The sequence below is a fragment of the Bos taurus genome, chromosome 19, assembly GCF_002263795.3.
Source record: "Bos taurus isolate L1 Dominette 01449 registration number 42190680 breed Hereford chromosome 19, ARS-UCD2.0, whole genome shotgun sequence".
NCBI lineage: Eukaryota > Metazoa > Chordata > Mammalia > Artiodactyla > Bovidae > Bos > Bos taurus.
In genome coordinates, this window is record NC_037346.1 from 41,640,299 (window position 1) to 41,665,165 (window position 24,867).

Consider the following 24,867-nt stretch of genomic DNA (forward strand, 5'->3'; position numbering starts at 1 on the left):
GACCCAAGTTCGATCCCTAGATCAGGAAGATCCCCTGGAGGAGGGCCTGGAAATCCACTCCAGTATCCTTGCCTGGAGAATCCCATGGACAGAGGAGCCTGAGAGGCTATACTCCATAGGGTCGCAAAAAGTTGGACACAATTAAAGTAACTTAGCCCACACGTAGAGAGTCACAGAGCATTTCTAAGGCCAATTTAAACAAACTCAGGCTAATTCACGGCTAAAAATGTGGTCTCCTATTTTTGTAACATCTGCACAGGTGATTCTCACACTTTCACCAACATCAGAATCACCTGGAGAGCTTACAAAATGTAGATTGCCAGGCCCCACATCAGAGTTTCTGATGCAATAGGTCTGGGGTCGGGCCTGAGAGTTGGCATTTCTAACAAATTCCTGGGTGACACTGGTCTGGGGCCAACACTTTGAGAACAGAAGGGCTGCTTTAGGAAGATAGATGAGCTTTGTTGTGACTATCATCCCGTGTACATGAAGCCCACTGTACCAAAACGGTGTTTCTGAGTGCAAGAGGAGCCAATGTTTGAATGATCACATTTAAAATCTGTTAGCCTGTGTTTTTGTCAATATAATAGGCAAGTTCTGTTTGTTTTCCTAGTTTTCTCTTCTTTACCGAGGTTTGTCTCATGAGAACATCTGAGATGGAAGAGAGGAGGGGCAAGAAGGGAAACCCATACAGTGCTTGTTAACCTTGTGGGTAAGAAACAGGTGCAAATGAAACAATGCTTGTGGAGGACAGACAGAGGTCAAGTTTGCACCTTCAGTTCAGTTCAGTTCACCTTGACAAACGTCAAGAAGCAACATTTATTTACATCTATTATGTGCTGGGAATCTCATCTGGCACTTAACATACAGGATGGCCTTTCTTTTCTCTCTCTCTGACACACACATACCCCTATATATTCAAAGTTGATATAGCGTATTTGACTATCTCCTATGTGCTTCCAAGTAAGGTACACCATGTGCTTCACATATAACCATCTCTCTTTTCTAAATACATTATTTTAATTAACCTTTACCACTATTGCTTTCTTGCTGTTGTTTCTTTTGTGTATGTGCTCAGTCGTGTCTGACTCTTTGCAACCCTATGGACCGTAGCCCACCAGGGTTACAGAGGGTGCATGGACTCTCCCAGGCAAGAATACTGGAGCTGGTTTCCATTTCCTTCTCTAGGTAACCATATCTTAATTATAATCACACTGCAGAGTAGTTTCAAGCGTCCCATTGTAGAATAAGGAAAAACTCAGAGCAATTAGTTAACTTGCCTGAGCTCACAAACCTTGAAATATTAGCTCAAGTCTGCCTGACTCTCAAGTCCAGGTTCCTTGTCTCTGAACACCAAGTCAAAGCCACTAGATCTCAGCCACAGAATGTCCAACAGACCCATCTGATCATTCTAATCATTCAACAGACAGGTACCAATTTCCTGCTCTGGACCACACACTCATCTAAGCAGCTGGAAATACAGCAGGGGACAGAACAGAGTTCTCCGGTGGTTTTTGAGCAAAAGGGAGCAATGATGAAAATAGCAGTTCAGGAAACTTAACTAGTACTAGTACGCACCCTGGGGTAGGAACACTAAATCTCCATTTTGTGTGCTCTCTAGTACACAATGCAGCGCCTGGTACATAATATATGCTTAAGACATGTTAAATGGAAGAGTAAAGGGCTGGAAGTGTGTGCAGGATGAACTTGGCAGAGAAGGGATGAGGCAGGAAGAGGCTTTTAAAGAATCCAGACAGCATGTGATAGAGACCAAATCCAGCCACCTGCAGTGCCATCAGAAAGAAAGGGATGGAGAACAGAGATTACAAAAGAATGCTCCAAGTCTGGGCCATGTACTCTATATGGGGGTGGGGGTCAAAGGAAGGACTTCCTCAGAGGAAGGAGGACCCCCAAAAGTGTGCTTGAGGTCACCTCTGGGTTCCTGGGACAATAAGGTAATGTGAAAGGAAACTGAGAAGTCAAGGCAGAGAGCTGGCTTGAGAAGAAGAAGCTGAGTTCAAGTTTGGAGCCAGTGAATGAAAGGTCACCGCCCGGCAGGGGGTCAGAGATAAAAGCCTGGAGCCAGGAGAGATCAGTCTGGATTCTTTGGAGGGACAGGGAAACTCTTTGAAGATGCAGATACTGATATTTATTACACCTAGCAGGCAGGTACAATGGCTAGATTTAGCCCAGGGGCTCGTATTCAAGCCAGCAGTGATGGTCAATGAGAGTCCCTCCTCCCCTTGGTAAGACTGGAGGGGTGGCAGTCTCCAAAACAGGTGGCAGGAAGATAGTTTGCTTAGAGGGCATGGCATTTGAAACCAATCACAATCTGTATTATAACTGAACTGTCACTAGTTTGTATTTATATTTTTGAAAGTTAAAACAATTTTAAGTAAAAAGGTGGGGTTTTTTCCCATATATATTAATTGAAAAGGCATGGTTGAGAAACATGTAATTAGATAGGAAAAAGACAGAAAAATGATTCAACAAGATGAGCTCATGGAAATTATTGTAAGTGGGCTTCAGAAGAGGCAAATTTGATTTTGTTCTTAGGAAGATGTTGTTCAGGGGCTAAGTTGTAGCCAACTTTTTGTGACCCCATGGACTGCAGCACGCCAGGCTTCCCTGTCCTTCACCATCTCCCAGAGTTTGCTCAAACTCATGTCCACTGAGTCAGTGATGCCACCCAACAATCTCATCCTCTGTTGCCCCCTTCTTCTCTTGCCCTCAATCTTTTCCAGCAACAGGGTCTTTTCCAATGAGTTGGTTCTTCACATCAGGTGGCCAAAGTGCTGGAGCTTCAGCACCAGTCCTTCCAGTGAATATTCAGGATGGATTTCCTTTAGGATTGACTAGTTTGATCTCCTTGCAGTCCAAGGGACTCTATAAAGGAGAGGAAGACGAAGTGGAGCCTTAGAGTCGCATATCAAGGGCCATCCAAAAAAATGGTGTCCAAATGAAAAAATGCTCGTATTATGGAAAGTCTAGAAATCCACCTCAGTTTTCTTGTCCTCCCAGCATAGACAGTGGTGGGAGCAGAAGTGTGAGTTCTTTCCCAGAGCTCTCTGCGTGGGCCAGCATCCACCACAGGGACCTGCAGGCAGTCACACTTACTCCCTTCCACTTTGCTAGGATTTGGGGTAAATGCCATTTGGAGTCAAAAAACAGGTGATGAATGGAGGGGCCGGCAGAGACTTAATTGGTATTATTACGTGAAGTTTGGAAAGAAATATTACAGATGAGCACCTTGGTAATACAGGGCTGATAAACAGAAAACTAATGGCCTTACTTACGAGGTGGCTCAAAACTGGATGTGGTCCCAAGCCAAAGGAGCAAAAATCTCAGGGGAAAAAAATAATCAATCCACATGGCCCAAGTAAAATCAGATACTGAATTCAGGGCCCATATCAGTCTAATCCATGAGGGTAGTGTGATACGGGGAGACCAGAGAGAGGAACCTAGTGGGCAGGTGGGAGAATCACCTGTAAGAAGAGGAGGGCTTGGGATTTGGTACCAAAGGGAGCCCTGAGTCCTCTGGTTGCAAGAATGGATGTGAGTGAAAGCACAATGTCCAGGTGTCTTGGGCCAGAATGGTCACCACCTGCCAGCCTCCCCGGCCTGCAGTCCCCTATATCTGAATAGCCTTTTCCTTCACACCTCATAGCCCTGGGGTCCCACAATTAGAGTTCATTCAGGATGTGGCCTGGTCAGGCAAGTGGGGTACAGGCCAGACTTCCATGGCCAATCACATGGTGCTCATGGCCACTCCTTACAACTTCTGACATTTGAGTTACTTGTTAGAAGAAAGCCCACAAGAGCCCCCAGGACATTATTGTCCCCTGACTGCCCATAGAAAGCTTTTTGATTTTGGTTAGGCCACTTGGAGTGGAAAACTGAGCTCCCGAAGTGATAGTAGTTTATTTCATTATTGTTTATAAGTGGCCAAAGAATACAGCCAAGCTTCCAGTCCACCCACATGGGAATGTATGGCCCCCCGTGCTGCTAATGGGTTCTGTGACCACCTCTCTAGCTCCTCTGTCCCTCTAAGAAGAAAAAACTATCCCTGCAGTTTTCCCGGGAACCCCATAAACAAATATGCCACAAGCACCTTCCGTATGACAGGAGCACTATATGGATTATCCCTCAACAACAGCGAGAGGAAAGTACAAAGTTTCTAATTTTACCACTGAGGAATAGGTCTCAAGAGTGTGTAGTGACCTGGCCAGTTTCACTCAGCTAGTGTCACAGAGGTCGGACTGGAGCCCAGGTCTGTCTGACTCTGGAGCACATGCTTTCTCCCCCACACTATGGTACTGTCACCAACCAGGGCTCGTAGCCTCCTGCAATCAAATTAAATTGATAAGAGGCCAGACAAGAAATTCACGTAAGGCATTATGGGACTCCTGCAGCCACGGGAGGGAGCAAAACAAGTTGACAGGTTCCCTTATTCACTGCCCAAGGAGGGGCAAGCTGGTTCCTTAACATGCAGTGAGAATAGGGGTGTGTCCAGGGGCCACACCAGAGTGGCTTAGATGGTTGGCCCACCCCTTTGGAGGTGTTGAGTGTAGGGGCATTTGCAGTACCCTGCTTTCCCGACACCCTGTTTTTGTCACCAGCTCTTCAGAAGCAACAATTGGTCTTTTTGGTCTTTTTGCTTCTTGTTGTCTAGGCTTTGCCTTAGCTGGGCATGCGCGCAGTTATTTTTAGTCCCTTATAGTTTCTTTGTATTCTGTTGCCTGAGGAGACATTTGTCTAGGTGCATGGCTTCCCAGATAGTGCTAATGGCCGAGAACCCGCCTGCCAATGCAGGAGAATGCAGGTTCGGTCCCTGGTCAGGAAGATCCTCTGGAGGAGGGCATGGCAACCCACTCCAGTATTCTTGCCTGGAGAGTCTGATGGACAGAGGAGCCAGGTGGGCTACAGTCCATAGCATAGCAAAGAGTCAGACGCAACTGAAGCGACTTAGCACACATGCATGCATTGCAGTCGAGGGTCCCAGGTCCCAGCTTGTCTCACTACCATGAAGAAGAATCGACTCTGCACTGGTCATTGGACCAGGGTTCAAGAGGAAGCTGAGACCTGAGAGTTTCATTCTTCTGGACCCACTCAGCATAAATATGCCAAAAGCTAAATTGACTAGCTCCGCAAGGAGAGAACAGAGCCTCTCGGGTGCTTTTCCCTGTCTGCTCTCTCACTGTGTCTGGCTGAGAACCATCTTGGCCAGGGTCAGAGCCATGTCCAAAAAGCAGACAGCATTCATGCCAACTGCATTCCTCACTCTAGTACTTCGAAGGCAGCAGCAGAGGAGATAAGCCTATACAAAAGTGCCAGCATCTGTCTACAGAAAAATATAAACAAGAGGTGGGCCAGGACCAAGAAAACTGTCCCCGGAACCCAATCTGGGCTGCCATGTCTAAGAGAATCGATGAGGATCCCATGCCTTCATGAAAGTGTAGTAGTGCAGTGTTAGCTGCTCAGTCATGTCGAACTCTTAGCAACTTCACAGACTGTAGCCCACCAGGCTCCTCTGCCCATGGGATTTTCCAGGCAAGAATACTTGAGTGGGCTGCCATTTCCTCATCCAGGAGATCTTCCTGACCCAGAGATCGAACCTGGGTCTCCCACATTGCAGGCAGATTCTTTACCATCTGAGCCACCAGGGAAGCCTGCCTCTATGAAAAGGACCAATTCAAACAAGAAGAAAAAACTTGGCAACTTGGCCAAGGCAGCTCTCAACACGACCTCCCTCTGACCAGACTGGAACTCTGAGTTGTGTGATTTTTGCTCTTGGACAAAATACCAAGAGGCTGAAGATGCCAAAAGCACAGTAGGGACATGTTAGTTCTGAGCTGTTTTGAAGGAATTCGGGTTTGGCAACGAACACCGCTTCCCTTCACCAGTCAATTGAGATTGATGGGCAAGGTATGTACACATCCCAATGTCAGCAAAGGGCCTCCATCCAGAGGCTAAGACCCCAGTGCCCCAGAGAATTCCTGGCAGCGACATGCCAGGGCCGGTGACCACCCAAGGTCTTGACAGCCAGGGCTCTTTATCACATCACATACATTGCCAAACACCAGAAGCATGTCATACAGGAAGGAGGTTTATTGACCACTGAATACAGGAACACAATTAAATTTGAGGAGATTCTGAAGCACTGGAGTAGAACCAAAATCCCAGAAGAGACCCTGGGAAAAAACAATAGTTTTAGTGAAAGACCATTACAACATGGAAACAAAGGGAAAAAATACAGCTTAAGGAACAAACAGGAAACCACTGCTCAGAAGTTATCTGTTATCCTATGATTCAGTGAAAATGCCTCCAGTGGGTTTGGTCTTTTTGGAAGGAAGACTAAGCTGGTGAGGGCAATACTAGCCCCGGTACCAGCAGCCTGGATCTTCTGCACTGGGCACAGACCTTCAGAACTGGCTCTTAGTGCCAGTGCAGGCAGGCAGAGCACTGCTGGGATGAAGGGTTCTAGAGGCAGGCGTAGAGCAGGGATTACAGGGGAGTCTGCAGGGAGAGAGAGAGAAGAATGAGCTTGACCTGGGAGGTGAAAAGTATCTCAGTGATGGACAGAAAGGTAAGACCAAAAGTCTTAAGGACAGGTCCACCAGCAACAAATTACACAGCCCAGTGGAATCTACAGAGCAGTCCCACTTTCACTCTCACTGTATCTCTCCACATCCAGGAGTCCCTTGGTCAATGTGGCTTAGGGACCCTGCTATCATTCCTGAAACATTCTATCAGCATTGCAGTCTGCACGCACCAGGAGAGGTGAATGTTTCACTGAGAGAGCACGCACAGGGAAGCTTGTTCTTTACAACGAGATCTTGAACAAGCTCTTGAGTGCTCTGTGGAATGGCATGGCCAGAAATTGCCTAGATCAGCGATCCCCAACATTTTTGACACCAGGGACTTGTTTTGTGGAAGACAATTTTTCCAAGGACTGGGACTCGCGAAGAGGGGATGGCTTGGGTGGTAATGGGAGCGATGAGGAACAGCAGATGAAGCTTCATTCATCTGCTGCTCACCTCCTGCTCTATGGCCTGGTTCCTTATGGACCAAGAACCAGGATGGCCTGGGGCTTGGGGACCCCTGGCCTAGATCATACATACTTGCAGTCTTCACTCTCCAGAAGGTTCTGGTATGTGTTGATCTCACACTCCAGCCGGGCCTTGACATCCAGCAGCACCTGGTACTCCTGGTTCTGCTGCTCCAGGTCAGCCCGGATCTCGGACAGCTGCTCCTCCACGTTGACCAGCTCGGTGCCGAAGCAGGCCTCAGATTCACACAGTGAGTTCTGCAGACAGTCCTTCTATAATGGGAAATAACAGGGTGAGAGACCTAGCTGCCCCCAAATCATGCAGTGAAAATCCTGGCCATGCTCAGCCACATGGGACAGATTCCAAGAAGTCATAGGACACTCCTGAGCTCTGGATAAACCACTGTCAATACAGCCAAGACTTTTCACCAAAAAAAAAACCTAACTCGAATGGTGTCATGGTTACCCATGCATCCCCCAGGCCTGACATAGACATTCAGTAAAATCATGTAGAATGAGTGCCTAAACCACCACACCTGATGCTGAAGGAAGTGACTTTTAATGGAAAGCATCCTCTGGGTCAAAATAACCTTGAGAACAAGGCATCAAGTTTCAGAGGACTCAGATCCTGAGCTCTGACTTAACTGTTAATGAAACTGATTAGTGAGACATCTAAGGGATGCTGCTGTGAGCCCCGGGCCTGGGGCCCTCACAGCGTGGTGAGGGTGAGGAGGACCATACCAGGTTGTGCTGAGCCTGCAGCTCCACCTCCAGGGCGTTCACTGTGCGTCGAAGCTCCAGGATCTCCGACTGGCAGCACTGCAGCTCCTCTGAGCAGGACATGGCCTGCAGGCTGATGCCTTCAGACTGTAGCACGAGCACACAGAGAAGTGATCGATCACCTCCCTGGCCAGATGCAGCCGGATCCCTCCCTGCTCTGCAGCACCTCCCTCACCTGAGTTTGGAACCACTGCTCCACGTCACGGAGGCTGGTCTCCACCATGGCCTCGTACTGGCCCCGCATCTCCTCCAGCACCCTGCCCAGGTCCACAGTGGGCACCACATCCAGCTCAATCTTGAGCTTATCTCCCAGCTGACACTTCAGAGTGTTCACTTCCTACAGAGACAGAGAGACCAAGACCTGCAGTAAGAAAAGGGCATTGCAGAGAGCACCTGAGCCCCCTCCCCAACAAGCAGCATGAGATGCGACACCACACACACTGATGTGAGACGTCTTGCCCTGGGTCCAGTGGGAAGGACCCACCTGGAGACCTGCCTAATCTTACAAGGCATACCTTTAGAGAAGAAACCCCACTCTGCCACATCCCGTTGGGCCAGTCTGACTCTCAGGCCCAGATCAGTCCTTTATCCTGCTGCCACCTGAGCCTAGACTCTAACCCTGGAGACCCTTGGTGGGAGGCGCTCCCTTCTCTGCCCAGCACCCTCCCCTCCCCATGATGTCTGCAGCTGTAGGACCAGACCTGCTCGTGGTTGCTCTTGAGGCAGAGCTGCTCCTCCTTCAGGGATTCCTGCTGGGCCTCCAGGTCGGCCTTGGCCAGGCTCATGTCGTCCAGGATCTTGTGCAGCCCGAACAGGTCCGCCTCCACCACCATGCGCAAGGAGCGCTCACTCTCGTGCCTTCCATCACAGAAGGCGAAAGTCAACTGAGATGCCAAGGAGAGCCCCTCTCAGCTGGCCCTGCCCCCACCCTCTTTACCAGCTTGGACCCTCGTTTGCTCATTTGGCTCAGCACTGGCCTTGGAGATGACTTAGACACAGTGCCCACTCTCAAACAGCTCACCGTCTAGTGAGACATTCACAGCACTTAATCATTTTCACCACTGTGAAATGACGCAACTTTGGTTCAGAAAGATTAACTGACCTGCCTAAGATCATGTACCTTAGGACCCAACACAGGGTTCATGCTATTGTATGAGCTCTTAGTTAACTAGGATAAGCAATAGCCAACTGCCTGGTCATTGATTTGCTCCTTTATCCCTTATGTTGGAACATTTTTCCATCTCTATTTTTCATCTTTGTTTAGTGGAAACACCTGGCACCTGAGAGCTCCATAGATTGCTCCATAGGTAAACCTGGACCCTGGCTTATCTCTAAGAGGCTCCCTTAACTTATATGTGAAATTCAGTGGCTGTCAATGGCTCAGTTTATTCTAGAAATCACTTTATTTTGCTCCTGGTTAATGAAGTCAGACTGCCTTATCACAACCATTTTAGGAACCATAAATGAAGACAGACTAATACCAAACTATAGATACTCAATTCAATCTACCTTCTATTAGTTTGGTTTGTAAAAGTGAGAGAACCCCAGCAAAAAAAAAAAAAAAATTTAATAAGGAAGAAAAAGGACAGTAATTCACTCATCCAGCAAGTATTTGGACATTGGGACTCACAGTGGAGGAAGGAGTCACTCTGAGCCCTCCTTCAACCTTACTTGTTAGTCACTCAGTCGTGTCTGACTTTTTGTGACCCCATGGACTATAGCCCGCCCGGCTCCTCTGTCCATGGGATTCTCCAGGCAAGAATACTGGAGCAGGTTACCATTTCCTTCTCTGGAGGATCTTCCCCACCCAGGGACTGAACCCAGGTCTCCTGCATTGCAGGCAGATTCTTTACTACTGAGCCAACAGGAAAGCCCCAACCTTACTTACTTGATTCTAAAGTCATCGGCAGCCAGCTTGGCATTATCCACTTGGATGATCAGCCTGGTGTTCTCAGCCTTGCTGCACAGGATCTGAGCAAAGCCAGGAAGATAGTTCACATAACAGAGCATCACGCTCCAGGTTCCTGCTCTACGTGTGATGTCTATGTTCATGCTCAGGAGACTCCAAGAACCCAAAGCTCCTTCAGCTCTTGGTGGGTGTTTGCCTTCCATGCCCTTCTACCTCCCTTGGTCCCAGCACACCCCACCCAGGCTGCTCCACACCTCACCTTCTGCTGCAGCTCCTCGATGATGCGGAAGTGGCTCTGATAGTCTGGACACACGGTGGACTCAGGGCATTTGCTCAGCTCCCGGATCTGGCTCTCCAGCTCCGCGTTGTCCCTCTCCAGCCGGCGCACCTTCTCCAGGTAGCTGGCTAGCCGATCGTTCAAGAACTGCATGGTCTCCTTCTCGTGGCTGTTGAAGAAGCCTTCACTGAAGGTTCCGCAGATTCCGATGTTGCCAGGAATGTCACAGGTCCCCGGCAAGGGACAGGCGGTGTTGCAGCTGTGGGGCAGACAGAGGCTAGGTTGACCCAGAGGGGTTGTGCCCACTCGGACTCGGCTGGGCATGTGCCAGGGTGGCCGAGAGTCCCAGAAGGGCAGCATTGATCTCTGCCCCAGGCTGGTCTCCAGTGTCAATGGAGGAGACGCAGATGTTTCTTGCTCCAGGAATGTTGGTGCAGCCCAGAGAGTGGCATGAGCTGATGCAGGAGGAAGTCATGGTGGACTGAGGATACACAGGAGGTTCAGAGCCACTGAGAAGGCTGAGCCACTGCATCTGACAACCCTCTTCCCTCCCGGCCCTTTTATACCCCATCCCAAGTGGGTGTGGGCTCCATGCTTTGACCTCCCTACCTTGATTCTCTACCTACTGTTGTACCGTCATCCTGTTACTCAGCTGTTGAGTTTACCATTAAGAGTTCCTCACCTCATTAGAGGAATGTTGATGAATCTGAGGTGCCTCCTGGCTCTTTGATATCAGATGAGCTGTTGGTGGGCTGTCAGAAGCTTTTCATTATTTTTAAAAGAACAAAAGCCCTTTCAGTCATCAGATGGTTGGCCTCCTTAGTGGTATGTCCACACTGAACACGTGACTATTCCTGTAGGTCATCAGAGCAACAAGAGAGACAAACTTCTGTAACTACAGTGGCACTGACCTGGGCGAAGACTCAACCAGCCTTCCCTATCCAGGGAAGAAACTGGTTTTGGCAGATGTTATGGGCTTATTGGTTATCGAGAAGTTTTCTATTTCTTCTTTCTTCAGTTGTTTGCCTTTCTGCTCCACTCTAAGGGGCAGTAAGACTTCTCTGAAAAGTCCATTCATTCAACACACATCTCCTGATACATCCTATGTGCCAGGCTCATACCTGACACACAGTTGGTTAGGCACGATATCATTTCTGTCCTTCAAGAAGCACTATAACTTGGGTAGCCATGGGTGTTTTCAATAGTGTCTGGGAAATCATTAGTATAAGGGTGACTCTGAAAACCTGATCTAGACCAAGAAAAGTGAGCACAAAAAAACAATAACAAAGATTATTGATAATAATAATAATCTTTTTGAATCTCATATAAGAGATTCAAATAATCTTTTTGAATCACATGAACTTGACCATGAAATGCAAGAGTCAAAGTCACTGATGTCTCTCTTCCAGTCTTACTTGCTTGATTCTAAAGTCTGTTTTGGAGCACTTATCATGTGTCTTAGGGGATTTATCAATTATATTGTCTATATCCTTCCTACATTATGTGAGGCGGGTATTCTTATCTTAATTTTACAAAAATAAATAAATAAGGCTTTTTAATTTTTTTTTTTTTTTTTACTTTACAATATTGTATTGGTTTTGCCATAAATAAGGCTTTGGGGACCAGAGATGTGAAGTTGTTTTTCTCTGATCAGGCCAATTATAAAGTGTCAAAGCTCTCCTCAGTATGTTTCTTTCCACTCCAGAGCCTCTTCTTATTCCCCTTGATCCCCCACCCTAGCCCCCAACAGGAGAACAACTGGGTCATTGCTAGATGAAGAAGGATTAAAAGGCTCAGAAACTGAGCAAAAAGTTGAAATTAAAAGAGAAAACAAGAATCTGATATTCTATATTGTTCTTTTTTGGTCTATATTGTTTCTCCCAGAAAATACAAATGCTGGGGTACCAAAGCAGTAGGGGTTCTCCAAGGACTATGCAGGAAAATGCCCAGGGGAAACATTCCATCTCCAAAATAGTTATACCTATCAAACACACCACTAGCTCTTAGTACCAGGGAACCAAAACAGCTGATGGCTAAGGTCTCAAATTTTCTCAAAATTTTTGGCAGACTATAGGCCCCTGGTACTAAGAAAGATCTAACATGGGCCCCCGAGGTGGTTGTAACTAGATCTTTGAGAAAATGAGTATTAGGCAGGGCTCTGAGCATTAAACAAGCACTGAACAGACATCTCTATAGGGACTACATACATAGAATAGAGACTAGATATATAGAGACATCTATAGGGACTAGATAACCCTCTCTCTCTCTCTCTCTCTCTCTCTCTCTATATATATATATATATATATATATATATATATATATCTGCTTTCCAGATGCATGTGTGCATGCTAACTCACTTCAGGCATGTCCGACTCTTTGCAACTCCATGGGCTGTAGCCTGCCAGGCTCCTCTGCCCATGGGATTCTCCAAGAAAGAATGGGTTTCCATGACCTCCTCCAGGAGATCTTCCCATCCCAGATATAGAACCTGCATCTCTTTCGTCTCTTAGGTCTCCTGCATTGGCAGGTGGGTTCTTTACCACTGAGCCAGGTGCCTCAGTGGTAAAGAACCCACCTGCCAATTCAGGAAAATGAGGGTTTGATCCCTGGGCCAGGAAGATCCCCTGGAGTGGGAAATGGCAACCCACTCCAGTGTTCTTGCCTGGAAAATTCCATGGACAGAGGAGTCTGGCAGGTTGCAGTCCATGGGGTCACAAAAGAGCCAGACTAAACAACAACAACAAAATGAATTTAAACCTATCTCCTGTAAGGTTTTTATTAATTAGACTCACAATGTCAGGTATTCACATGTCAGAGCTTCAGACTATTCTGAAATGTGTCTTAGTAGGTAAGAAAGAATTCACTTCTAAAAGTCCTTAACATCTTCAAAAGCAATTTACTAACTAAAGTGACTTGGAAGGAAATTCAGGAAAAAATAAATGAGAATGAAACCTCTTTACTACTTTGCGTTCTATCAAGAAGAAATACAGAATTCAAAAATTCCATCTACATTCCCCCGAAAAGTCAGCTCTGGCCTAAGAGTCACTCAGAGTTCATCAATGAATAGCCCTTTCCAGACACCATAGGAGGCATCACCAGGCCAGTCCATCCCATCCTTCAGAGGTCTCTGGATGCAATCTGCATAGGTTACATCTTCAAACACTCCTTTGTTACTCTCCTCCACTTCATTGCATAGCAACTCGATTCCCTATAAACCAGAGAACTAGACTTTTAAAGTCATTTCATTTGACTTGCTAAATAGAAGGTATCTTGACCTTATGCTCTGACAGGATTCATTCCATTGGCTAAAATGCATAGTATCTTTCATCTCAAAGCACACTTATTACTGCATTACATCACTTCTGAAGATTTGTATGTCTGGATGATGCTCCTCCCTGCTAGAGTTTGATCATGGTCTTGACATGGGTTTCTACTGGATACACTATCTTGTATAATGACACTGACGTTCCCTTGTAAAGTTGCTTTGTTCCACTGATCTGCATTTTTCTCAAAGGAAATGAGTATGGGTGAGAATCCTAGCTCTCATACCTAAGACTGCCTTCCTTCCCAGTTCTTTAAAAAGAGTCCCTGTGGCCCTTGGTGATCAAATGTGAACCAGGTTCCGTAACAAGAAGTGGTGAACACAGAGCATGAAAGAGGAGAGTATGGCCCTCCTTCTTTCACCTATGTGCACGAAGTTCTCTGCACTGAGTCTAACTTTAGGAATACTGATATCCACAGCCAGGAAGTCTACTGCAGACAGAAGTGAGGAGCTGTGTCTTTGGGGTGCTATCTTCAGATACAGTGTTGATACATGGGGATGCATCTCAACCAGTGGGAGAGAAAGATGTGGAGTTGCCATCTAGAACCTGGAAATGTGCCTCACCCACAAACCTACCTTTTCTATGCCTGCCCTTTGCTGCAGGAAGATGCATGAGGGCATCCAGGGGGTTGTTCTCTGAATAGGGACATCACCATCACACATTGTGATGGATGTAAAGATAAAAGACAACTATTATATGGAGAGCTTTGCATGCCATGTCTGCTAGGTATTAGGAAATGGTGTCAAAGGTAATCATAGGTCAAGAAAGCCATGAAGACTCAAGAGAAGAGGCTGAGCATAGCAGCCTATTATAATAGCATATCATACTATTATTCTAAGTATATGACACTTGAGACTTCAATGATGGAAAAGGCGCTTCTTTTTCCAATTAGATAAAACTTTGCCATCTGATGTCTTAGGTCCAAGCCCCATAATCCACAAAGTTTAGTCATTTATCAATGTTGTTTTTCCACCCACCATGAAATAGCCTAGACGCTAGGAGTGTATCAACAAAAGCCATGGTCCCTTAGTTGAAGGGGAGACATTAGTAGCAAGTCTCCACCCTGGATCCATGGGGGTGGTGCCACACTTCTGAAGTCTTTAGACATGTCATTGTCTTTCTTCCCATTATTCTGTTCGTAGCCCAAGAGCAGATCAAGACTGAACCTAGCTTTCTTTGCAACTGTCTAGAGAAAATATGCCTGGTTTTTCTTTACTTGTCCACTTATAATATTTCTGGCTCCTGATGTATGGGTTTTCCACATGTTAGGCAATTCTCTGCAACACCAACTAGATGTCCTTATAATTCAATTCAATTCTGATACTATCTACCTGGAGTTAAGTGTCAGATCCTGAAAATTAAGGGCTCAATCCCACAAAACTTCTCCCACTCCAGACACTAATTCCAAGTCCCAGATTGTTACCTGTGCTTCTGACCAAACAACTAGAAATCAGAGTTCCCACAGCCTCCTCTGTGTGTTTAATAAATTGCTAACATGGCTCACAGAGCTCAGGGAAACACTTCCCTTTACTAGTATATTATAAAGGATATGATAAAGAATACAGATGAAAAGGTACAGAGGCTAAGGAAGGTAGGAAGGGGTTCAAAGCCTCCATCCCTCTCCAGATCACCACTCTCCTATCACCTCTGCATGTTCACCAAACTGAAAGTTCTCTAAACTTCACATTTTTGGGATTTTCATGGAGGGTTCATCATGTAGGCATGATCAATTATTAACCATCTCCAGTCCCTCTCCTTTTCCCAGAGCATGGGGATAAAGTGGAAAGTTCCAAGCTTCTAATCATGGGTTGGTCCTGCTGGTGACTAGCCATCATCCTAAGTTTTGCAGGGACCCGACAAGAGTCACGTCATTATAACAAAGAACACTCCTATCACCCAGGAAATTCCAAGAGATGTAGGAGCTCTGAGTCAGTAACTGGAGTAGAAGATCAAATAGTAGAACAAAAGATGCTCCTGATGTTCTTATCACATGGAAAATCACAAGAGCTTTAGGAGCTCTCTGCCAGAAAACAGAGACAGAGATCAACATATATATTTCCTGTTACTTCACAGCAACAAAAATAGAAAATACCAAAACCTCCATTTCTGAGCTGCCTGACCTCAACCACATTACCTAACCTTTAAAAGCAGCCAGTTTGTCCTACGTTGTCGTTCAGTCGCTAAGTTGCGTCTGACTCTTTGCAACCCCATGGACTGCAGCATGCCAGGCTTCCCTGTCCTTCACTATCTCCCGGAATTAGCTCAAACTCATGTCCATTGACTCGGTGATGCCATCCAACCAACTCATCCTCTGTCACCCGCTTCTCCTCCTGCCCTCAATCTTTCCCAGCATCAGGGTCTTTTCCAGTGAGTCAGCTCTTCGCATCAGGTGGCCAAAGTATTGGAGTTTCAGCTTCTGCATCAGTCCTTCCACTGAATATTCAGGGTTGATTTCCTTTAGGATTGACTGGTTTTATCTCCTTGCTGTCCAAGAGACTCTCAAGAGTCTTCTCCAGCACCACATTTCGAAAGCATCTATTCTTCGGCACTGAGCCTTCTTTGTGGTTCAACTCTCACATCCACACATAACTAGAGGAAAAATCATAGCTTTGGCTATATAGACTTTTGTAGGAAAAGTAGTGTCTCTGGTTTTTAATATGCTTTCTAGGTTTGTCATAGCTTTTCTTCCAAGGAGCAAGCATCTTTTAATTTTGTAGCTGCAATCACTATCCAAAGTGATTTTGGAGCCCAAGAACATAAAAATCTGTCACTGTTTCCACTTTTTCCCCATCTTTTGCCAGGAAGTGATGGGACCAGATGCCGTGATCTTAGTTTTTTAAATGTTGCATTTTAAGCTAGCTTTTCCACTTTTGTCCTATGAACATTTACAGTAATATTTATACACAGGGCTACTGGTAGGAATAAAGGACACCAAGTGGCAGACCTCTAGCATAATACCTAGCACACAGTAAGCACTTAATAATGTCAGTTCCCTTCCTCTTCAGGATCTCCAACCATCACCATCACCCCCTTAAAAATGTTTCATGTTTTCAGAAAAATAAAAATAAGAATGGCTTAATATATGAATGGATGTTCACTGATGATTAAGAAGTAGAAACTAAAATAGTAAGGAGAAACTACTTTCTCCTTATAGGATTAATTTAATTGGATAGTGCACAATGTTGGTCAGAGTGTGGGAAACAGGTCTTATGGAATCCTGGAGATGGGGATGTTAACGGGTGCAGTCATGAGCTTGCACCTCCGCTCACAGGCAGAGGGAGTGGTGGTGCCTGTGAGCCTCTGATTCCACCCTCTGCTCCTCCAGGTGATCTGTCCTCCTTGCCCTGGCCAAGATGATTGGAGAAAAGTCTCCAGAAGGTGGATTGGTAGAGTTGTGGTGTCCCCATTAATCAATGCTCCAGGGAGGGAGGAAACGCAGAATTGTGTTTCAGCTAGACTAAAAATAGATTTTTGACATAGATCAAAGATTTCGATGGTGGGAAATAGAAAGGTACTGGAAATGGCTTTATTTTGCTTATTATAGATCCATTATTACTAGATATCCTGAGTCTGAAACACCTAGAGGGCAATGACTATCACGAATGAATGAGCTCGTGGGCTCAACCACACTCCCTGTGAAGCCTTCCTGAGCCTCCCGGGCAGGTAGCACACCCCTGTCTGCACACTCCTTCCATCCCTGAAAATTATGGGCGTGCCCCCCCACTACTGAGTGGGGAACTCTTTGAGGTCAGGGAGTCTATCTTGTTGCTTCTCTTCCTTCATTTCTGTATCCCTAGAACCCAGCACAGAGCCTGGTCATAGTCTATAGAGAGACTAAGTACTCGATGGATGTGCATTTAAGTGAGTAGAGAATGAGAAACATCCTGTGATCACTCGAAGGTAGTTGTATGTTGAACCAGTGAAGTAAAATCAGAGATTCTTAAACAACGTGGAAAAGCGTATACACCCACCAGGGGTGCACCAGTAAATTAGCTTTCCCGGAGGGGTAGGAAGCCCCAATTTCTAGCGTACGCCAATTTCTGTGCTGCAAATACTTCCGTAATAGCCAATATCAGGTACCCATATGATATCCCTGAATGTGGAGCTGGGAAGAATCCATAGGAGTCAACTCCATGTACCACTCAATGCCACTTGCCCAACCCAAATTGACGGCAGTATATTTCTTACATATTCGTTGATTTTATAAACCTACATAGAAGTCAAGTCAAAGGTAGATCACATTGAATGCACATTCAACAGATCTGCCCTTAGAAAAACAGAAGGCAGTGTAGCCATGGGGCCGGCTACAACTGTTTCATCATTTTATCACCTACTGACGTGCCATGCTTCCCTTAGAGTCCAAGGTCCCAGCTGGGCCTGGAAAGGGTAGAATCCACTGGTTGGTTTGCGTGTCTCAAGAAACAGCCTTGCTCTGATAGTGCCATGTGCTCTATGCAAGGGCCGTCTTCTGCATTTCTCAGATTTTGACACTGACCCATGAAATGTACTAAACCAAGTGAGGCTTTGACAAGGGTAAGGCAGGGATGCACCAGCACAGAGAGGTGCTTTTTGATAAGAAAAGCTCCAGAGCTATGTTGGTTTCCACACTGCGCTAAAAAAAAAAAACCCAGGGTCTGGACATTTTCTAACCTAGCTTTGTCAGCCTCCAGGGCAGTGATTCTCAAAGTCTGATTCTCTGGCCAACAGCATTAGGATCATCTGGGAACTTGTCAGGATACACATTTTCAGATCCAACTCCAGATACACAGAATTCAAAAACTCTGGGGTTGGAGCCAAGCAATTTGTGTTTCAAAAGCCCTCCAGGGGATTCCGAAGGATGCTCAAGTCTGGCAACCACTGCTCTAAGAAAGGGCAACTCTCCTGAATGTGGCAGTTAGAAACATCTGGAGCAAGTTCTCCCCCCTTAAAATCCCATCAAGAACAACTTCTAACCTTAACTGCGCAGTAAGATCTTCTAGGAAACATATAAAGATTCTGATACCCAGACCACACCCAGACCAATAACTTCAGAATCCCTGGACATGACAGGGACATCAGTATTTTTTAAAGCTCTCCAGATGGTTCCAGTGTGCAGCCAAGGTTGAGAAGCAGTGACTTGGAAGAACAAGAAAAGAGACCATGGAAATGTGATATAATGAAAACCAGCACTTTGAAATCAAGCAGAAGTGTAGGTTCTGGCTTTAAGCCACAGAGCTTTCATTTTCTGTTGTAGGAAATGAAGATTATAAAATCTGTCCTGAGAGTTACTGGGGAAGAATCATATCCCAGAAAGCAGAATTCAGGGGAAGCAGAGAAAATAATGGTATAGTAGAGAGAGCGAATTCTTTATTTACCATAACAGGAAGACTAGATTGCATCTAAACTTGAAAACTCTAAAGTTAACCATATTCACATATTATTCAGCATTATAGAAATGTATACACACCAGAAGAAAGAGCTAAAGGCTGAAAACAGTTGCTTCTGGGAAGACCAATTGATGGGAGAGGTGAACTGCTATATTTTGATATATGCATTTTAGCAAAATTTGAAGTCTTAAACTATTTGCAATGTATTAATTGGATAAAATTAAAATTAATTATCTTTAAAATACAAACACTACTTTTCCTAAAACAGTAGAAAGCCACAAAGAGCTTATCTGCAATTCCGAAATCTAAAAAATTCTGAAGACTGGATGTTTCCTCGTAACTCCCTTGTCTTCATATGGTGTTTATTTAACCCACTTTGTATCACTAGCCACACCCTTCATAGGAGGAATTAGTCATGTTTTACAAGGTCTCTCCCGCCCCATCAAAGGTGAGGGAGAAAGAGCTCAGCATGGGAGCACAGACACTGGGACTCTGTGAGGAGCTGACTCTCATTCCGAGGGGACTGGAGTGTCGAATCCGACGTATGGATGAGTCTGTGACTGTAGACCCACCCCCTGTGGCACATGGGAGCCCACCTGACACGTCCTCACCTGCAGAGAAGGGTCATTCCCTGAAACAGAAGAGGCATTTCTGGACCCCCAGAAGTCTTGTTTCTGTAATGGAGCTCCTGGGAGCATCTTGGGCTGGGTACTGCTTCCTGCCCGCAGAAGGAAATGGGAGCTAGAAGAAGGTAGGTCTTAAGACAAGCTTGTTTCCTGGAAGGACCAAGTGACTAGGACAAGACAGCAGCAAGCCAGCTTATCTAGACTTGGGATCCATAGATCCCCGTTGTTAATCCTCAGCATGGGCCTGAGTCTCCTGTCAACCACCACCCTCCACCAGCAGTGGGGGTCCTTTGTCCAAGTCCTGGATGGGATGCTTAGTGACAGTCCCCCAGGCAGGCACGACCAAACCACTCGGCCACATCTCCCCACAGAGGAGAGTCTCCTTCGAGGGCAGACAGGGCGGGATTAGGGTTTTGTTCTCATTTAAGAGGCATCTCTGTACAGGGTCTGCTCCCAGCAAGGGCACTCACTAGCCAGATGGCCCAAAACTAGTCAGTGAGCTCTCTCTGGTCCCTGGTTTCTCATCTGAAAAGGCAAGTTCTGGAACAGACCATGAACTTGAACTCCTGGGCACAAATCAAGGAAGAATTACACTGTATGTTTTGCAACCCAAGACTAGTACATATACATAAAGATTCAATTTCCCATAAAAATGCTTCTTTTCTAATTTCTATTGTTTCATTTCAATCTGTGTGTATGTGTGTATCTCAAGCTGATTAAAATCCAGTAAAATGACTTCATAGACCACCAGTGACTCACAGCCATCATTTAAAAAACACTGGACAAGTGCCCACTGTAACTCAGTGAAATAACCCAACAACGGTAGATTCAGATTCAACATGCAACCTCACTAAATTATTCATTTCATTTATCAGCTAGGATCCAGAAGAGAGAGATGCAACTCCCTGTGTGCTGCAGAAAGAAAGTGGCTCCGCTAATAAAACTTGAAAATCAAGCCAAGCCACAGGGAATCCCCCCGGCCCCCCATCAGAGATGAGCCACTTGCGAAATCGGCTTCAGTTGCTTCCCACCCTACTCTCATCTGCAGTGACAGGAGAGTCCCCACCAACCCCTGGGTGACCATTAGAAGGACCAGGCAGACCTGGCCATAAACCGCAGGCTCTGGGAAGATTCCTACTAGCCTGATTACTTTCTCAGTTAGGTCCCATGCAATGCTGGAGGCTGAAGGTCTCCCTGGATCTTAGCCTCTCTGGGGCAGACACCTGCCCCAGCCTCCCTGCAGTAAAGACAGCTTTTCACAGAGCCTGAAGAGCAGGGGTTCCTGCTGCACTAGAAGCCATGGTCCTAGAAAGCCCAGCTACGGATTAGTGACCAGGGCCAAGCAGGGCCAAGCAGACAGCTAATTTCTGCTATCTAGCAAAGAGATCCAGTTATACATATACATATATATATACATTATTTTTAATATTCTTTTCATTATGGTTTATCATAGGGTATTTTATTTTAATTCCACAGGAATAATTTTTTAATATTTATGTATTTGGCTGTGTGGGGTCTTGGTTGCAGCACGTGGGATCCTCGTTGCGTCATGAGGGATCTCTCACTGCAGCACACACTCTCCAGCTGTGACGCCCAGGTGTAGTAGTTACAATGCACAGGCTTAGCTGCTCTTTGGCATGTGGGGTCTAAGTTCCCCGATCAGGGATCGAACCTACGTCCCCTCCATTGCAAGGCAGATTCTTAATCACTGGACCACCAGGGAAGGCCATATCATAGGATATTAATATGGTTCTCTATGCTATACAGTAGGACCTTGTTGTTTATCCACTCTCTATATAAAGGCAAAGCAGATTTTCTTTAAGCAACATTTACCGAGCACTTACCCTGTAGGCATCATGATAGGCCTTTTCACATGCATTCTATCCCAACAACTCTGTGAAGGAGGTAGAATTATCCCCATTACCACAGGGGAGAAGGAGACAGAGATGCACAGAGGTTAGGCTATCTGCCAAAATCACACAGCACGTTAGTAATAGAATTTGAACTCTAGCCCAGGTTTTCTAAAGCCAGTCACTGATTATTTCCATTATGGCAAGATGCTAGTTTGTGTGTCTGTCTGGTTACTTATTGATGGCTAAAGAAGAGGACTATTTGGAAACACACTTATCTCAACCAATTTTTCAAGAAGATAGACATCAAACGATCTTAGGAACTTCCTGTTTTGCCAAACTGAGATCACTGCATTTATAGACTAAAATTTATGAAACCCAAAAAGAGAAATGTTTCATTGTGACTGATTCTCCCAGTTCTCACCTGGCATATCCTGTTTTGATCATATTGTGAAAGCTTTCTTAACAAAGTAGGCAGGGTACCATTAAGCATAATTCAGTCCACAAATCACCCAGCCTCTTCATCACTGTGTCTGACTCCTGGGCCCTTCTCTCTGCAAGTATCACCTTCTGGCCAGGCTTCTTGAATGGCTCCTTTGCCCCAGTGGGCCCCCACTCCCACCCCATAAGGAGGCCTTGTTCTAGGACCATGAGTGGTGGCAGATGTGAGGCCCAGTCTCCTTAATATTCTCAGGGAAAGTTGCATCTTTGAAACACAGGTCCTTTCTTTCCTAATCCCCACTCAGGGAGTATCCTGCTACCCGTGGGAGTTTCTCCCAAACATCAATTATGCCAGAGGCTTTATTACTTTGCTGTGGCCCTGCCAAGGTTCTTCTATAAACCTGAGTTAATTAAATCCAGAGGCTTTGATATGAGTTCCTCTGAGAATCCCCACATGTGTAGCCTTGGGTCCAGTCTCCAGGAGGTCCTGGTGCTGGTGGGCAAAAAGCCTTTCCAGAGTTTATGCCTGGGGCTTCCTCATCCATCAGACAAGAGAGATGGGTTGGGTGGGAGGATCCCTTGTGGTGTTTCTAACTTGGAAATTCAAAGCGTTAGTTGCTCAGTCATGTCTATGTGACCCCATAGACTGTAGCCTCTGTCCACGGGATTCTCCAGGCAAGAATACTGGAGTGGGTTGCCATGCCCTTCACCAGGCATCTTCCCAACCCAGTGATCAAACCCAGGTCTCCCATAGTACAGGCAGATTTTTTACCATCTGAGTCACCAGGCAAGCCCATTGGAAGGACCATCCAAACGCGAAAGATAGTGGCCATCTGTGACCAGCAGGGGATAGCACTCCCAGCCCTGGGCTGTGGGCCTTGGTTTCATATTAAAAAGCTTGAATGAGCATTTGAGTGGTCAGACAGGTCTTGGCAAGTCAGAGTGACACACAGGTGTGGAAACAATGACCAGGTTGGATTAAACAATATGTGACGGGGGACAAGGAACCTACAGAGGCCCCCAGAATGTCTAGGGGCCTGGACTCCTGGTCCTCAACTCCCTGTATGATTACTTCTGCTGCAGCACTGGCTACAGCCTAAGGTCCAGGCACCTACTGAGTCAGATGTCAAAAGGATAAGGAGAGACAGAAAACAACAAAGTCTGTAAAGCGATTATCCTTCAATAAAAAATAAATTCATTTTAAAAAAGGATGAGGAGATTCTGGGTTTGGTGGTTTCTTTGTTTGTTTTTAATTTTTGGCTGCTCTTTGCGGCTTGCAGAATCTTAATTCCCCTACCAAAGATCAAACCCATGCCCTCATAAGTGAAAGCGTGGAGTCCTAACCACTGGACTGAAAGAGAATTCTCAGGTAGTTGCTAGCTCTTTTTGAAAGGAGAATTATATTCCCGGGAAAGAGTTTCAGCACCTCAGGGGGGAAATAAGTCTCTATTCTTAGAGATGTGAAAGCAGGAGAAAGGGGAAAATATTCATTAACCTGAAAAAATAATAAAACTAATTTTTTAGTTTTTATTTTATTTTTATTTTAAAAACTTAGCGCTTGGAGAAAGCATACAGAGCTTAGAGAGACCTGCTAGGCTTGGCGGCGAAACCCTTGGCTCCAGTTTCCGCCTTTTGGTTGTGTATCTGTGAGCACATCTTTCCATTCCCCTAGGCCTTAGACTCCCTGTCTGTACATGGGAGAGATTGGACCAGCTCATCTGTAAGGCTCTTTGTGATTCTGACAGTTCAGGACTGTGGCATCCAGTAGAACTTTCTACAATAGTAGAAATATTCTATTTTCTGCACTGTGGTACCACCAGCCACATATGGGTATTGGGCACTTGAAATGTAGCTAGTACAACTGAGGAATTGAATTTTTCCATTTTATTTCATTAAAACTTAAATAGCCACATGGAGGTAGTGGCTACAGTATTGGACAGCAAAGGCCCAGGATTCTAGAACTGAAGAAGATTTGGTTCTGTCCAGTCTGTTGTGTTTATCAAGCTAAGCACATTCTAGACAAATTTTGTACAGCAATAGAAAGTAAAAGGGCCTCCCTGGTGATAGCAATGGTAAAGAACCCACTTGCCAAGGCAAGAGATGTAAGAGATGTGGGTTCAATCCCTGGGTCAGGAAGAGCCCCTGGAGGAGGGCATGGCAACCCACTCCAGTATTCTTGCCTGGAGAATCCCATGGACAGAGGAGACCGGCAGGCTATAGTCCGTGGGGTAGCAAAGAGTCGGACATGACTGAAACGATTCAGCACGCACACATGGAAAGTCAGAAGGAAGTCTTGTTTGCACTCAGTTATTGGAGCATCCAATTAGGTAGAAGCCCCTGTCCCTTGACATTGCAGCTCACTGAAGTTACTCCAACCAGTAACCACAGCTGGCTAAGCAGTGTGTTTCTGTCTCCTGCCAGGCTTATGACCCAGTCTGCCAGGCATGCATGCAGGATCATGTCCAGAGAGTCCCAGACAGCTTCAGGATCCAATCCATTTCTCATCACTTCTTGGCAAGTCTTGAGGGCAGATCCTTAATAGAACTATCACCTCAGCTCATTAAAGAAGGACTATGTATTTGGAGGATGAGGTTCAGAAAGGTATTCAAGATTCCAGCTCTCTCCTCTTCTTCCACGGCCAATCTGTTGCCTACTTGGCTCCTTCACTGAGTTGCTCAGATTGACCCTTCATTTTTCCATTCCCACTGTCCTTTCCTTAGTCAAGACCCTGTTAGTTTCTTCCACTCACTTTTCTCTGCCTCTCAGCCACCTTCATTATATTCCTTGGTGGAACTTTCTAAAATATCACTCCATTCATGTCATCCTGGGGCCCAAATCCTGCAGCCCTCCCACTGCCTTCAGAATAGAGTCCAGGCTCTTCGGAGGGTACCTGAGGCCTCCCAAGGGCTGATGCCTTCCTACCATTTGAACTTTATTCCCACCAGTCTTTCCCATGAGCCTGCTGCTTCAGTCAACAGGTCCATTCAAAGCCTCCTGGGCCTAATTCCTGTTTTCCTACAGACCCCAAATACCTATTCCTGTCCTTTGCTCTGTAGACATCCTAGTCAACTTTCCAGGCCCATCTCAAATACCACAGGCTACATGAAGCTCTTCTGCTCTCCCTCAAGCTAGTACCTCTCCCAATCTTTGTCTTTCTAGGTGGGAATTTGGGGGTGTAGCAGAGTGGCTAGAATAAGGCTGCAGTGGAGCTGGGTTCAAATCTTTGTCCGTGCCTATAACCTGGGGC

The 24,867-nt window shown here is 45.9% G+C and overlaps 1 protein-coding gene across 1 annotated transcript; it reads right to left on the reverse strand.

The window, feature by feature from the left end:
• Window positions 1-6,422: 6,422 nt before the first annotated feature.
• On the reverse strand, window positions 6,423-10,833 carry KRT38 (keratin 38). Its single transcript, XM_015458849.3, is given in 8 exon segments — window positions 6,423-6,516; window positions 7,122-7,321; window positions 7,790-7,915; window positions 8,004-8,165; window positions 8,530-8,686; window positions 9,717-9,799; window positions 9,997-10,332; window positions 10,334-10,833. Coding segments are annotated over 8 exon segments (1,410 nt in total). The 5' UTR covers window positions 10,586-10,833.
• Between the last annotated feature and the right edge of the window lie 14,034 nt (window positions 10,834-24,867).